At 36.8% G+C, this 16,432-nt stretch overlaps 2 protein-coding genes across 35 annotated transcripts in view; one reads left to right on the top strand and one right to left on the bottom strand.

The window, feature by feature from the left end:
- Window positions 1-15,303, top strand: part of CREM (cAMP responsive element modulator) — a 73,267-nt gene extending 57,964 nt beyond the window's left edge. For 12 of the 34 annotated variants that reach the window (XM_019465118.2, XM_019465134.2, XM_019465123.2 and 9 more), the window contains 3 exons: window positions 4,767-4,802; window positions 8,837-8,993; window positions 14,154-14,521. In XM_019465118.2, coding sequence (XP_019320663.1) covers window positions 4,767-4,802; window positions 8,837-8,993; window positions 14,154-14,298 — 338 coding nt within the window. In that variant the 3' untranslated portion in view covers window positions 14,299-14,521. Of the gene's footprint in view, window positions 1-132; window positions 344-397; window positions 667-4,766; window positions 4,803-8,836; window positions 8,994-14,153; window positions 14,522-14,564 lie in introns of those variants that run through there. The other 22 variants (XM_019465137.2, XM_019465126.2, XM_019465129.2 and 19 more) reach the window with 8 other exon arrangements.
- Window positions 12,483-16,432, bottom strand: part of LOC109276297 (translation initiation factor IF-2-like) — a 107,004-nt gene continuing 103,054 nt past the window's right edge. Inside the window, exon 7 of the mRNA XM_053895358.1 lies at window positions 12,483-14,158. The gene's annotated coding sequence lies outside the window, so the exon portion shown is untranslated. The remainder of the gene's footprint in view (window positions 14,159-16,432) is intronic.

Here is a 16,432-nt window from a genome sequence, read left to right as displayed (position 1 = left end):
GAAAACCCATCGTGTTAGGGGTGTTTGTGTGCCTGCTTGTTTCTTTCCTCCTGTATTTAAAATGGTCTGTACCTCAGCTAATCGAGTTCAAAGAGCTGACGTCACTACATTTCCTGGAATCGTGTTCCGCAGGGAAGTGGAAAAGTTAAACTCCAAGCGAGCTGCACATTGACGTCAGCCCCGAGTCATGCTGTGATTTAGTCAGTTCCTTTCTGCTTTGTCAAGTGCTGCTGACAGATTTAGAGCTGTTAACTAGCTCGCCGCTGCCACTATCTCCAAGATCGCTCTTAGACTGAATAGCTTTTCTCGTAAGCCTTACTTTAACATTTCTCTTGATCTTGAGGTAAGTATCTGCTTGACGAGGGGGAACGCTTTGTGAAACCTGTAATGCTTGGCTGAGCAGAACTCCGCAGCCGTCTGTCCCGCTGTGGACGGACGTGGGAAGGCTGCGCCTCCTGCTCAGGCCGCCCGGCACGTGCCCGGGGAGAGGTGGGCTCAGGAGCTCCAGGGTTTCCGTACCCTTTGGTGGCTCCCGGCACTTGCTAGTCAGAGTGCCCTCTAGTGCTCAGTCAGGGAAGTGCTGGGCTTAAATTGTTTCCCACCCCGTCACAGTGCTTTAAAGTTGTGGTCTGAAATCCTTCCGTGGTTTGCTTTTCTTAAGTACAGGTAATGATTCTGACTTAGTTACTAATATCCTGTATGTGGTTGCATCGTTGTTTATTCAGGGATGTCTCATTTCTAACTCTGTTCTGAATTTGCACTTGAATTCCTGTAGAATGGATGATTATGAACAGCTTCACCACGGTTTAGTTTTTCAGAGTTAGTGGGTCTCGGTTCTCTTCCTAGATGAGAACATTCCATTGTTTTGAGCAGCTAAAACCGGTATTAAAGCGTTTTGAAAATTATCTTGAGGCACTATTATTTTTCTCAGGAGTTTTTATGAAATTTTAGAGAAGCTATAGGTTACAGAAGTTCTCAAATAACAAACTTATTGTAAGATATAGATGGACTTAATCTCAAATACTACATGTCATATGCTAGAAGCAAAAGGCATTTTGCGCATATGTTTATTTGCTAAAAATTTTAATTGGTTTATATCTTTCTTACTAACTTTTAATTCCAATTCTCATGTCTAACCATGAGAGAAAAGTAAAATATAAAAGATTTGAAAATACACAGAATATATTTAAAGATGAAAGTTAAAGGTAAAAATTTGCATATATTTTTAACCATTGTTTGTAAATAAGTGAACATTTTTATACATTTATGTGACAAAATGAGCATACACCATCCTTGAATGGATTTTTTTTCAGTTTTATTCATAATGGTTAAACATGAGTTAGTTTTTCCAAATTAAAAATTTCCAAATGCTAAAACTAAAAAATGTCAAACTTTTTTCACAAGACCTCATTTAGTTTTGGAAATCATTATTTTTAGAATCTGATTAGTTTTCACAGAACCAATTCTATTTTGAAATGCTGTTTAAAAATGAGAAACTTTTTTTTTTTTTTTTTTTTTTTTGAAGAGCCCAAAGAGCATAGGGTTTAAGAGACTTTTTTGAAAGAATAGTAGAGCAGCTTTAGGACCCACCTTTGGATTATATCATTTTGGGCTACTTGTGTGGATTGGTGAACCAAATGGACTGATCTAGATATTTGGCTTATGCACTTTTTTTACCATGGCCCACATTTTACATAATGATGCAGTAGACCTGTGTGTGTGTGTGTGTGTGTGTGTGTGTGCATAAAACAAATTTTAAAAATAATGCTTATCTTTACATATAGTAAAGATGATGTACTTTTCTATTTTTTTTTTTTAATTGCTATTCTTGGCTCATGAAATTGATTTTATAGCTTACTAATGGGCTACAACTTGTAGTTTGAAAAACTGATGTAGACCAAAATCAGGTTCCTAACAATGACTGGTCTGGGAAGAGTTTTTATGAGTTTTTAATGTTTAAAATTGAGAGAGAAAGAGAGAGCACAAGCAGAGGAGGAGCAGAGAGAGAGGGAGACACAGAATCTGAAGCAGGCTCCAGGCTCTGAGGTGTCAGCACAGAGCCCGATGCGGGGCTCGAACCCATGAACTCCCAACTCATGGATCCTGACCTGAGCTGAAGTTGGACACTTAACCGACTGAGTCACCCAGGAGCCCCTAGGAGTATTTACTTATAGGATCATAGAATCAAAGGCAGAAAGCGAATACCTAAGGTTTATAGAATTGTATTATTGATTCTTTTGGGTATAGTCTAATTTTTTGTTAGAAATAGTTTTTGGCTTTATTCATAAGCTGATTATGTTAAGAGCCTAATTCCATATGTTTTAGTCTCTGAGTCTAAAAAATTCTAATATGTTGTATTCAGCCTGGATTTCTGAACTGTTAGAAACAAACATTCCAACTTATTCATATTTGGAAAATAATATCTTAGTTAATATTTGATGCATGAGAATAAGAATACGTTTCACCTTGTGAAAGGGGGGTACTTGAAAAGGTTTTCGTTTGGGAATTTTCACATAAAGAATGGTTTGGATTAGGTGTAACAGCTTAAATTTGGTAGCAAAGCAAGTTATAATTATGTTGTAAGTGGGAAAAAAAACCCAAGTCATTTATCTACCTTAAGTTTTAATTAAACTCCAAATGTGTATGGAGGTTTACTGGCATTTCTATTGTGCTATTTTCCCACTATTTTTGAAAAAATTTCAGTGAAATATAATTTGGGATGATTGTAAAACTCTGCCTGGTTTTATTTGCCTATATGACTATATCACCTAATAAAATAATTATACTTTGCATTTATGTAAGCATTAAAATAAAAAAATAACAATGTTGCAGTATACATACAAATACAAATGTGGTCAGTGCTATCAAAGAAACTATCAGATCATGAGAGACCTATAGGAAGCAGGTAATATAGGTTAAGGTAGGCCTCACTGAAGAAACTATATTTAAATACCCAAAAGGAGAAGCATTTTCCATGTATTCTTACTGATGCACTCCGAGCAGATACTATTATATTCATTTTTTGTATGACAACATGGGTCAGTGTGGTAAATAACTCTTCCAAGTTTACAAAGCTAACAAGTGGTGAACCAGTTTGGATCTTCAGACTTCCAGAACAGACCTTGTCTCGTTCTGTTTCCACAGAACATTCACACAGAACATTGCTCCACAAAGGTCACCTGAGAAATTAATGCTAATGTTAGATGTTAATGTTAATGTTAGATGAGTTACCTATCACAGAATACTACATGCTAGTTATAAAACATACAAAATTAGGTTAGCATCATTTTAAGTAGTCAAAGTGGATTTTTTCTAGAGTATTTATTATTACTCTCATAGGACAATAGAGTGTGTATTTGCTATGATATAGAACCTTTAATTTCAATATTTATAATTTCTCATCTACGTAAACTTTTTTTTTTTTTTTAATTTTTTCAACGTTTTTTATTTATTTTTGGGACAGAGAGAGACAGAGCATGAACGGGGGAGGGGCAGAGAGAGAGGGAGACACAGAATCGGAAACAGGCTCCAGGCTCCGAGCCATCAGCCCAGAGCCTGACGCGGGGCTCGAACTCACGGACCGCGAGATCGTGACCTGGCTGAAGTCGGACGCTTAACTGACTGCGCCACCCAGGCGCCCCATACGTAAACTTTTTTTGACTCAAGATTTTCACTTAAACAATTCAGGAAGTTCCCTCTATGTACCTTAAAGTAAAAATATTTAATGGCTTAATTCTTTGTGGTCTATGTGTCATAGTTATTGTAACAAATTTGAAAATGTTCAGTGTTTAAACAGTCATGTTTATATAGGGTTTAATTTTCCTGGGAAAAGTAGAGCAGTGGAGAAGGAACAGTCTCTGACAGTGTGAGACACCAGGCAAGGACACAACTGATTTGCACATTGGGAACACTGGTGTGGTGGTAGGAGAGGAGCGAACCAAATGAGAAAAGTGAAGACATCGGTAGCTTCTTGGAGCTACAGAAAAAGTCCCCCGCTTTATAAGTATGACTTCAAACTTACCTCTATTGCTTGTTCCTTAGGTATATTTGGGATTAGGGACACCTAGCAAAGTGACACATGAAGGTAGGAAGCTCCATTTATAAGAATGTTGTTATTCAGTTAATGCACTCAGTACTGCAGAGATCTCAATAAGATATATACACAAGCAAGATCACCACCATTTGGGATGCGGAAAAGTTGTTCCACTTTGAAAGCTATCAGGATAGGCATTTGGCTGAATTTCTTATTTCTGTCTTTGTTAGGAAGAAACAAACACCTCTTTGACTTGTGAGGCTTTTCATTGTCTTATTACCAGTCTGATGAGCTTGCACCATTTGGTTATTTGTATTTCTCCACCTTTGAGGTTCCATTCTAAATGATTATAAACATTGAAAAGGACATTTTATATTATCTTTTAATAACTTATTTTCTAAAGGAATATAATACAGCATAACAATTTTTAATAGGCGTATTTCTGGACAAAATAAGGAATAAGAGCCATACATTTCAATCATTCTATTACCCAGGTTTGTTAGAAGGGAAACTCCAGGGGAAAATATATTTATGGATGTTATATGCCTTTTAACTAATATACAGCATAAGCATAATTTGGAACATTGTCTTTCAGAACTTAAGGAAGGGAAGAGGAAGGGAACTAACATTTGCTGAATGCCTACCATGTGCCAGGCACTGTGCTAGACACTTTGACATACATTACAGGGGTTATTGTGAGTATTAAATGAGATAATGTATCCCCATTTTACAGATGAGGAAACTGAACTTGCCCCAAGTCACATGGCTGGTAAGTGGCAGAGCTGGACTAGAATCCAGACTCCAAATCCCGTGCTTTTTCTCCTATACCGTGTTTATAGCTTGCAAAGAGAGGTATGAAGTTAATGACCAAAATTGAGAGTTCTAGGAATTTTCTTTTCCCATGAAATATTGATACTAAACCTAAAACACACTAAAAAATTCATGTCAGGATAGTTGGACATATACTATAGTTAGAACTCATCTGCTTCTCAGGTGCCAGATGACTAGTATCTAAGGGAAGAGTAGGAAATAATGCCACTTTGAATAAATACAGAGCATCTTGTAAGGGCTTCCCATGTCTCAGTGTTAAAGACTTAAAGACTTAGCTATAATAACAGCTAATAATAGTCTTAAAATAATAAGACTGCTTATTTTAAACATTCAAATGACAGTGGGCTTGTGCAAAACCCTGGGAAGTTCAAAATTTTTGTAGTGTATGTGTAAACCCATCAAGCATCCATTATATGCCAAGTAGCATGCTAGATTATAGAGAGTACCAAAGTAAAAAAACATATCCTTGACTTGTATTTAAAATTTTTATTGCCTTAGAATAAATTAGTATGTAAATATCTTTTTCTTATTATCTTCAGTCATAACTGTAAAGCCCCCACTGATGACTCATTTATTTTCAGAAATAATGTATACAGTGAAGTACTAGAACAAAAAATAATGTGGACACTTTTAGTAGTTAGATGGGACAGAAATTGGCCTTTATAGGAGTACAGAGATAAGACTGTGTCATCAAAGAATGTAAGATGGTTCTTTGAACTGTGATTCTAGGTATCCAATCTACTTTAAATTACCACTGAATTCATACTTCTGGAAACTGAAGTTAACTAAGAGAAAAACTTTTTTTTTTTTGCCACTTGTTTCAACAACAACATTTTTTGACATTTGGATTTTCTCAAAATAAGAGATTCTCTTTGCCCATATCTTTTTAATGTATTTACTAAGATCATAGTTGAATATATGGAATTCATCCATTGACATTTACTCTGTGACCACTAAAAGTGTACCATCATATAGATTCTTTGGGATATTACAGACATTTCTGAATTCCTACTAATTAATACTAATTCATATTTCTGTCATAAACTACTGAGCTGCAATCTGATTTTTACTGAAGGAGATAAATATAGAGTATGTCTCAAACATTGTAATAAAACCCAATATATTAGCTGACATCGCAGAACTAATACATCTAAATATATCATCCCCTTCCAAGTTATCATTTTGAAGTGGTATTTTATTTCCCTAGCTGTTGACTCAAAATCTTTTATTAAAAATTTTTTTAATGTTTATTTATTTTTGAGAGAGAGAGACAGACAGAATGTGAGCAGGGGAGGAGCAGAGAGAGAGGGAATCCGAAACAGGATCCAGGCTCTGACCTGTCAGCACAGAGTCCGACGCGGGGCTCCAACTCACAAACTGTGAGATCATGACCTGAGCTGAAGCCGGACGCTCAACCGACTGAGCCACCCAGGCGCCCCTCAAAATCTTTTAAGCATACTTGCTTTGAACTGCTTTTATCCTCCATGGTACCAAATTTGGTCCTTTGAGGGTGGTTTCAGCTTTTGGAAACAGGCAAAAGTTTAGAACCATTTCTGGTTTTAAGACCAATGAATGAACTTTATTTTTCATGTGTGAAGTATACCTGCCCCCCTTTTTTCCTTTAAAAAAAAATATATATATCCTTAAACAAACTTTTATGGATCATATAAGCATTCTGCTCTAACTTTATAGTATAGAAAATAGCAGATGTATACAAAAGGAGAGAGAGAGAGTATAATGAACCCCTCTGTACCTTCCTATTAATTTTGTTGCACTTCTCTGTGACCAGTGTGTGTGCAAAAGAACAACCCAGACCAAGGTCTGCATCCACGCTGCCTGCAAATGTCAACATGATGACATGTAAACTTCTCATCCGTCACTGGCTATTGTTCCAGTTTTAGAAAGTCTGTGTAGCCTCCAGCTGTTCTATTGTTTCAACCTTTATTATCCCATAACCTTCTTCCCTGGATGTGGGTAAAGAGAAAAGAGGACAGAACAATGCAATTCTATGCTCCATTCTATCTCCTCTGACAATGAGATTAAAATATAAAAAATCTTTAGTCAGCAGTTTATAACTGTTTATAAAATTATCTTCTTAAACATTTCCAAGCTGTAAGATAATATGGCATAGAATGAGATATCTGTGTATATAGTATTTTAAATAGTCACAAAAACCAATTTAGGATTTTCCCCAAGTTTATTAATAGAGACTTTGCTGGTGATCATTATATTTGTCACAGTTACTATTAATCACCATTGTTTTTCAAATTATAGAAGGAAGGGGCAGTGCAACCTTTTAAATGGTTGCATCTTATGCAACCTTATGCATCTTATGAAGACCGTTAAGTGATCTTCCCCCAAAGCCATTTTTTAAATTTTTTTCTTTATTTTTCACCTAATTCTTAAGCTCTGGGGTGGGGGGGGGGGGGGGGGGTGTGGCGGGGAACTGGCATTTACCCAAAAGGAGCACACAGATTAGTTTTTGACTGACCCTTTAAATTGGTTGGCTATTTTCAGTGATAATATTCCATTTAAGTGGAAAAAGTCTGTGTCCCTTTGGTGTAAAAGTTCAGTTCTTACTCAATAGTTAGAATACATTTTAATGAAGCATGGAAGTGATGTGTTTTACATTTTGATTGGCATTGGTTCAGGCCAATTTTTGTAGGATTTAATAACTTTAAAAACTCTTTTTCTTGCCTTTAGCTTTGAGACAGCATGAATTTTGTAATATGTCGGAGTGTCAAATTAACTCTGGACAATACCTTCTCAAAGTTGAAACAGTGGTGGTAGAAACATATTTCATCACTTAAATCCATCTGTCTTTTCTAGGAAGCTATGTTTATTGTAGTAGAAAAGCAAATTTTGAGTATAAATTAGGAAACTTGGAGGACTTTTATTAGTATTCAATCTGAATACTAAGTAAATATTAAGTCTGTCATTTGACTATGATTGTACTATAATTAGAAAACCTTTTAAATGAATACGTAGAAATATATTATTTTCTCAAGAAACCCTCAAAAGACAAAAATTATCATTCCCCAGAGAAACTAGATTTAAGTAGAGCTTTGCTGTTTTGTTTTTTATTTTGTTTTGGTTTTTAAACTGAAAATATAGTAAGCTAGTATTTTCCTTCCAGTACCTCACTCATCTAGTAGTAGGACTTGTATTTAAAGACATTCAGTAACTGTTTCAGGCCTGATATAGGGTTCAGGAAGACCTCTTATCTGGAATATTCAGAGAATGGAGATATTCTGCTTAGCTAAAATTTTTGCAGTGGTATGCTAGAACCAGCTCCCACTGGTATGTAGAGTGATTATCAAATTTTCAGGGTTTTTGTAAGCTGGTTGTAAAAAGAGCCATTATTAAAGATTATATATAAAGAAATACATACATATTTAATAAATAAGTTACATTAAAAAACAATGAATACTCAAAACTCATCACTTCTCATCATTTTATCTCTGCTCTTGAGGTTATTTACATGTCTTTTATCTGTATGTGCTACTTACTGTGTATGTCTTCCCATCTCTACATTCCGGGAGGCCACCCTGCTAGCCTGAAATCGGCCATGGTGAAAGTATTTCCGTCATACGCATTGATAAACAGGTCAGGACTGTTTTCCCCCAGAGAGCTGGTTATTAAACATTTGTCAGCATGCCACTGAGTTTAGGCTAAATGAACTATCAGTTGAAGCACTCTCTACTTTAGCCTTTGATAAACACCTTTCTAAAATGCACTGGGATGTTTTTCTACCTTAAATGTATAGAGCATGCTGAAGATTATTGTTCCAAATTGTTCCAGGTGTCTTTGATACCTCAGACTTCTTTAATGCTCAGAATAATCATCTTAAACATTAGCAAGTTCACCTCTTATGACATGTAAAAAGAAATATGTTATTTCCAGGTCAATTTTATATAAAATATCAAGTTGTAAATTGTTTATATAAATTTGTAATATTTTGTTTCATTGCAGCAGCCACTGGTGACATGCCAACTTACCAGATCCGAGCTCCTACTACTGCTTTGCCACAGGGAGTAGTGATGGCTGCCTCACCAGGAAGTTTGCACAGTCCCCAGCAACTAGCAGAAGAAGCAACACGCAAACGAGAGCTGAGGCTAATGAAAAACAGGTAGGATGTTTCACTGGGAATCAGGAACCACTTACTGGGCACATAATTTATTGCTGTGGGGCTTTTAAAGAAATTGCTTTTTCTAAGCCATTTCTCCCAAGTTAACTGTTATGTGGCATATTTGGGTTTGTGCTCTGCATGTGATGGTAATTAGATTGTCTTCTAATGAGAGTGCCTAGCCATGAAACCATGGTACATCCTTATGTGTCAAAAGGGTAATGTGTGAAAGATACATTAATGTTTTTAATCATGATGGAAGTACTTTATTACAAATAAAGATTTTTTTTAACTTGGTACTTACTTTGTGAAGTAGGTAATGAGTATAATTTTTTAGTTTCTTTATGGGCAAAATAAATGTGTGAGTTAAGCATTTCTAAACCTTTTAGGGGCACCTGGCTGATTTAGTCATAGAGCCTTCTATTCTTAATCTTGGGGTTACGGGTTCAAGCCCCATGTTGTAGGTAGAGTTTACTCAAAAAAAAATTAATTAAAAATCTTTTTTCTAAGCCTTTTATATGTAGTTTCCTTCTTTTTAAAAAATTTATTCTTGAGAGAGAGAGAAAGAGAGACAGAGCATGGGCTGGGGAGGGGCAGAGCAAGAGAGGGACACAGAATCTGAAGCAGGCTCCAGGCTCTGAGCTGTCAGCACAGAGCCCGACGCGGGGCTCGAACTCACAAACCGCGAGATCATGACCTGAGCTGAAGTTGGGTGCTTTACCAACTGAGCCACCCAGGCGCCCCTATGTAGTTTCCTTTTATCTAGTTTGTAACTTTGTTGGTTCTCTGTTATACTGAAATACATACTAATTCTGATAAATTTTAGTCAAGTGCAAATACAAAGCAACAAAGAAATAAAATTACTCATAGCCCCATCATCTAGAGATGCCTATTAATGTTATAGTATATGTACTTTCAGTTTATGCTGTCTCCTTTTCTCACTTATTCTTGTACCATGTCTCTGTATTTTTATTTTTAAACAGGAGTATGTCCTAAAAATGCTGTTTTCCAAAATTCTTTAATTTGACTTGTATATTTCTTGATTAAGTTTTTATGATGGAAAATGGTGCAAATTAATCTGATTTTCAAAATGAACAGAATAGTCTAAGAGTTCTCTCAGTTAAGTCTTGTTGCCTTATTCCTAATAATGTTCTCATTGTAAGAACACAAAACATTTCAGAGGAGATCATGTGCTTACCTATGACCAGGACCACATGGCGGTAGTTTGTTTAGTAGGCATTATTAGCAAGCTAGTTAATCTAGAAATTGTGGCCTCTGAGCTGCTATGATTCAGAAATAAGTGGTGACTTCCTAACTGTCCTTTGTAACTGAATGTGAACCAGTAGCAGCTATGTTCAGTTTACTAACAGCCCTTAAAATGTCACATTTTTATACATTATAGAACTCCTTAAAGTGGCTTCAGTTCCCAAGCAAATTAATTATCACAGACCACTAGGTGGAGTTTTGTACAGATTATCAGAAATAGGATTATTCAGGTATACACATCTTTCCCAGGGCTTGTTCCAAATTAACTAAGTCATGCTGGATTCATATTTTCCATTGTCAGTGTTTTGCTCAGAAATCCTGAAGGAGCTGAATGGATGGGGCTCACATGGTATCATACATAGTTGTTTTATGGATGGTCTCTAACTCAGATGTGATGGAGGAATATGGATATTATGAAACTGTACTTTCAGAGGTCTCTGGAGCTGTGAACATAATTGCTTGTGTGGTCACAGCAGGAAGTTGTGAAGTTCAATAAGAAATATAAAATGTGATCATAATGCAGACTGTAAAATTATTCATTGGTGTCTTATTTTCCTAAAGAAAATAAAAAGACCTAGAAAGTAGCATTCTTCTTTCCCTTTTGTCATTATTTTGTACCTTTATTTTTAGATTAAAAAATTGTGTCAGTAGAACTATCAAAATGAAATTGATGAACTGTTAGGCAGTGGGTTCCTATAAATGTGCCCCACAAGTACCTACACATGCATAAGAAATTTCCCTGGCCAGAAAAATCATGAAATTTTAGGTTTTAAAAAAGTAATCAGCAAATTACAACTATTGGATAGCGTTTGTGTTTGGGCTGTGAATAACCAAGGGAAATGGAGCCCTAACCTTGTAGGTGTTATTTTGATATTCTATGGCTGGTCCAGAGATATGTACAGCCAGAACAAAAGCTGAGCAGTGTCATCAGGGATCCAGGTTTCTCCTCCCTGCTCTGTCATCTTCAGCACTGACATTTGTTCGTATCATCACAACATGGCTGCCACATATCTAGGCATTTCATCAGGTGGGAAGAAGGGAAAAGGGCTAGAGCCCAAAACTGGGGCTGGCTGAGTCTAACCTTTCTGAAAACTTCTCCTGGAAGACCCTCCCGGCATCTTTCTTTCCTTTTTTTTTTTTTTTTTTTTTTTTAATGTTTTATTATTTATTTTTGAGAGAGAGCATCCACGTGAGTGGGGAGGGGCAGAGAGAGAAGGAGACAGAATCTGAGGAAGGCTCCAGGCTCTGAGCTGTTAGCACAGAGCCCGATTTGGGCTCAAATGCATGAACAGTGAGATAATGACCTGAGCCAAAGTTGGACACTTAACTGACTGAACCACCCAGGTACACCAGCCCCCCTACCCCCCTGCATCTTTCACCCACATTTCCTTGGTTAGAAATAGCTAATAGAATCCCTAGCTCCAAGGGATTCTGAGAAGGATCTATTCTAGCTTTCCAGATCTCAACTTCAGAGCAGGACAAGGGAAAAGCAGATGATCAATGGCTAATAGGTTGCTCACTTGAGCAAGTACCATAGGTAGGTTTTAAGTGCTTCATTTCTACTGTTTCTTTCTTTAACTCTCATGTAACTTTCACATAAGAAAGGGTGTGGTTATGATCCGTACTTTACAGAAGAGGAACTCAGGTTCAGAGAGGTTAAGTAGTAAGTTGTAGCATCCTGCACTGGACAGAACCTGGGTATGCGATCAGGCAGTCTTTATTCCAGAGCCTGCCCGCTGTACTATACCAGAGTCATCTCAGAAAGACCTCAGAGTAAGCTTCAGATTTAACTTCATGGAACGTATGTAGGTTTTACTTATTAACCTGAAAGACCTCTTATACATTTCCTTTTTTATTCTTTGGCTGGCATTTATGATAGATATGATAGATATTTCTCCCAGTCCAGTGACAGTTTGTGTTTCTTTACAGCCGTGTCAACATTTCCTCTTTGCTATGTATTTCCTCTTCATGCTGAGGATATATCCAAATAAATGCACGGCCTGAAAACTGAGCTAACTATTAATAGAAGAAACAGGTGTTTTCCATAGCTGGGAAATACTTAGGAATGTACCATCTACTGGTGTGATCATTTAAAGCTTTGTGTTTGGAACATTTTCACTGGTAACATGCGCCTGCACCCACATGAGATATGAATTATGATATTTATGACAAATAGTATACTTTGGTAAAGAAAATGAAAAAAATAAATATTTCACAACACTGCTATTAGATATTTCAAATTTCATTTAATGGTAACTTGCTTTGTAAAATGACTATCTCCCTTCCAAATCTAGAATTTAATATAATGATCCAATCATGAAAATCTTGGTATTAATAAATGTATTTTAGTTCCTTTATAGAAAAGTTTAATTATGTTCTCAAACTGGCAAATTTATGAGCGTGCTTGGATTTATTCTCAATTTTTCCCGATGCATCATTTAGATTAAATAAATCTGTATTAAACAGATTCAGTTCACTTTTTACATTTTTTTTTTGTTGTTGTTGTTAACTAGTTGAGAAGTCTGAGAGCTTTGTGAGTTCACAGGGTGAGGGCATTGTTCTTGGCTAGGAAGTAGGAGTTGATCTTTTCCTGCAGTTCACTGGGATTTCAAGGTCTTTTTTCTGCTGATACTGGGTCCCACGGAGAAAACACAGATAACAAGTTGTTAGTGAGAGTAAACCATCCTAAAAATACAGCAGAATTGGCCAAATCTATTGTGCACATCACTCCTGGTTCAGAATTGGGGCACTGTGAGTCGGCATTATAGTAACTGGTGTTCAGCCATCCAACACAGCTTTTGTTAATATATGTGTGAGTTATCTGTTTCAGTGTAGGCTTTTTTGATATGAAGCACACCCCAAAGGCAGTTATTTTCAGTTGACTACTCCAAAATAACACTGTTATCAGAGGGTGCATTCTACAGAGGACTTAAATGATGTGGTTGCCACCCCCTCCCACCCTAAAAATCAGGAGAAAGAGAAAAATGTTGGCTGTATTTATTCTTTTTTGGTGGGGCTATACATGAAAATGACTAGCTCATCTGTTTGTGTTTGTTGCTTTGGCTGGTCTGTCCTTTGGGCATGCCTACAGTGCTTCAACAATCTGTATATTGGGTTATTAATGCACTTGATTAGAAAACAGTCTTGAAATACACTTTTGGGTTATATAGTAGCTTCCTTTCCAAAATTTTAATTGTGGTGCTTTGACTTCATGGCTTTAAATTATCTGAATTACTGAGTGTTGTATTATGTACCCTCCCTTCTTCTCTTCCTTAATTTTCAAAAGCAGCGTCCATTTCATTTTGGTTCATGAAAATGTACATGACTTGCTTCCTGTTGTCTGTATCCAGGTTGTTTTCTAGCCAATAAACTGCTTCTTGCAGTCGTGGTTGAGCTTATTTGTTTTACTGGTATTTAGTCTTGAAGAATCAAAATCTCCAATAATGACATTTCAAGTTTCTGAGGATTAATTTTTTCCAGTATTTTTGATCAAATAAAGTTAATTCATTGTGATGGAATATGTGGCTTTTGGTGGACAAAAATAACGAAGAGACTTAAAAGGATCTGTAAGTGTTTTTGTAGAATTTCCACTTGGGAATGTGGTCCTGTTGTTTTAGGTTACTGAAAACCATTCTGGTCACTGTGATCATGGAATGTGTGCCCTAAGAAAACACCATGTACAACGAATGATGGGCAAATTGTGCTCTCAAGTTGGTCCTGTTGTTTTAAAGTAATCTTATAAAAGGCATGTGCTTGGTTACATTTGTTGTGTGGCTTTGTATAAACCTTACCTAGGATTGATTGGCTGTTGAGTTTGGGGGGCAGAAGTTCATTTGAGCTGGTCTGAATTGTGCTGGGAAGTTGTTCCTGTAGTCATTTGCCTTGTGTTGGTTCCAGGGAAGCTGCCCGGGAGTGTCGCAGGAAGAAGAAAGAATATGTCAAATGTCTTGAAAATCGTGTGGCTGTGCTTGAAAACCAAAACAAGACTCTCATTGAGGAACTCAAGGCCCTCAAAGATCTTTATTGCCATAAAGCAGAGTAACTGTCTTTGACTTGGACCTTGTTTACTATGAACTCTAATCAAGGCAGGAGATGCAGCAATTCTACTAATTGCCATGTGGACTTGTGGAAGGGACACTTGTGACCCTTAAGAATCCAGTTTGGCTTAGTGTTTGACATTGAATTGGGAACGCTGTTCCAAGATTTGGAATGCAGCCATGATCACATTTAGCAAGCTTACTTCAGCCTGCTTGTCAATAGCATGCAAAAAAGTGTTTTGTTTCCCCCTTTGCTTCTACTTTTTTTCAGGGAAGCTGCTAAAGAATGTCGACGTCGAAAGAAAGAATATGTAAAATGTCTGGAGAGTCGAGTTGCAGTGCTGGAGGTTCAGAACAAGAAGCTCATAGAGGAACTTGAAACTTTGAAAGACATTTGCTCTCCCAAAACAGATTAGTAGAAATATTTAACTATGAACTGATTACAACATGTACAGTTGCTTTTGAAGGCAATACAATATATAGCCAGCAAGAATTACGGCTTTTTTCCTTTGTATCATTCATCATATTCTCTAACCTCTGACATTCCTAAAATGCCTCACTGTACGTAGTTAACTATTAGCTATAACTTCAATTTTTTAAAAAGAGACAGCTGTAAAAAATGTATGTAACATTCTTAAAATGCAATATTTGTAAGACTTGTTCCATTGCCACATATTTGCAGTTCCTAACCTCTGTGTCATGAATAGTGTCCTATGCAATAAAATTTTTTTGCAGGTCTTTAAAAATCATTTTAGGGAAGGATGATCAAGATAATGCATCCAGCAGTACAGTAAAAGCAAACCACAAACAAACAAAAAAATACCTCAGGAAAGAATTGAAAGAAAAAATTGAAAGAATCTAATGATATGCCTATATGAAAATAATAGCCTATAAATGAATTTATGGCATTTGCAGATTTTTATATTACTTGCTTTGTAAAGAAAATATTGTATTGCTGTCCTTGAATGCCATAGTTGAAGAAAGTTTTTAATAGAACCATGTTGGTTACACTTTGTAGTGTGTGGTGCTCATTTAACTATCTGAACCTTTACTACAGTTTTTACTCTATTGTGTAATATAAAAGATCTTGCAGAAAAGTTCTTAGTGTCGGTTTGAATGAATGAGCCTAATGAAAGTTATGACAAATTTTTAATATTTGGAACGTGTTAAAAGTTGATGTTAAAAATGTATCTGCATAGCTTCACGTGTGTGGAAGCCTGTTTCTACACTGGGTCATGCTCTTTGCAGATGCCCTTTGTGCTATCTCATCAGTAGGATGGCCCCAGAGCTGTTACACAGAAGAGCGGCTGCTGGAGATTCAGGTTGTGTGATGGAGTAGGCCTTTCTGCAGATAGTCTGGAAATCTCCTGTTGACAGCCCCTGGTTGTGAGTTTGAGCTAACAGCCATAGGAGTTTTAAAGTAAAAACCAAAACAACCCAAGATTTTATTTTCCCTTTCAAAACATCTTGAAATCTACACCAGATCAAAGATTTTTTTGTCAGCACATCCAGATGAAGTTCACTACCAGCGTTATTACTGGTATTTACATTTCGTTCTGTTTTTATAATAAAAACCTTCAAGGTATAAGCCCGAAGCCCTACTGGTAAGATGCTCTGTCATCTCTCCTTCACTCCTGAGACATTTGTTGAATGCCTACCATGTGCTAGACTCTGCTCTGTGTTCTCTCATAACTTGTGATTTGTTCAGGGTGTGCCCCCCCCCCAACCCCTACTTTCAATAGTGGAACCTGGTCAGTATGTCAGGGAGGTACAAAAACAGGAGGTCATTTGTATCGTGTCTAACTGCTGTACCCCCAGCCCCCACCAGCCATAATTCTTTGCCTTATCTGTAACTCCCAGAGGTAGGGCCTGCCATTTGGGCCTTTCTTTAGAAAGACTTACCTACCTTCAGAATCTGAGCTCCGAATCTCTTTTATCTCAATTTTTGTCTTTTCTTCTACGGAGAAGTAAGATGAGGAAAGAAGACAAGGAAGAAAAGAGGAAAGGAAAATCCCAAGTTTCAGGTGAAAGAAAATGGGGCTTCATATTCAGTCAGTCGCTGTAAATCAAATGTGTGCTCAGTGTGGAGCTGAGAGGGAGACACAAGGATCAGCAGACAAGATGTAAAAAAGTTAGAGG

This window comes from Panthera pardus, unplaced genomic scaffold, assembly GCF_024362965.1.
Source record: "Panthera pardus isolate Hobbes unplaced genomic scaffold, ASM2436296v1 HiC_scaffold_6, whole genome shotgun sequence".
Classification (NCBI taxonomy): domain Eukaryota; kingdom Metazoa; phylum Chordata; class Mammalia; order Carnivora; family Felidae; genus Panthera; species Panthera pardus.
The sequence above is the reverse complement of the archived record's forward strand: the minus strand, read 5'-3'. Positions and strand labels throughout refer to the sequence as shown.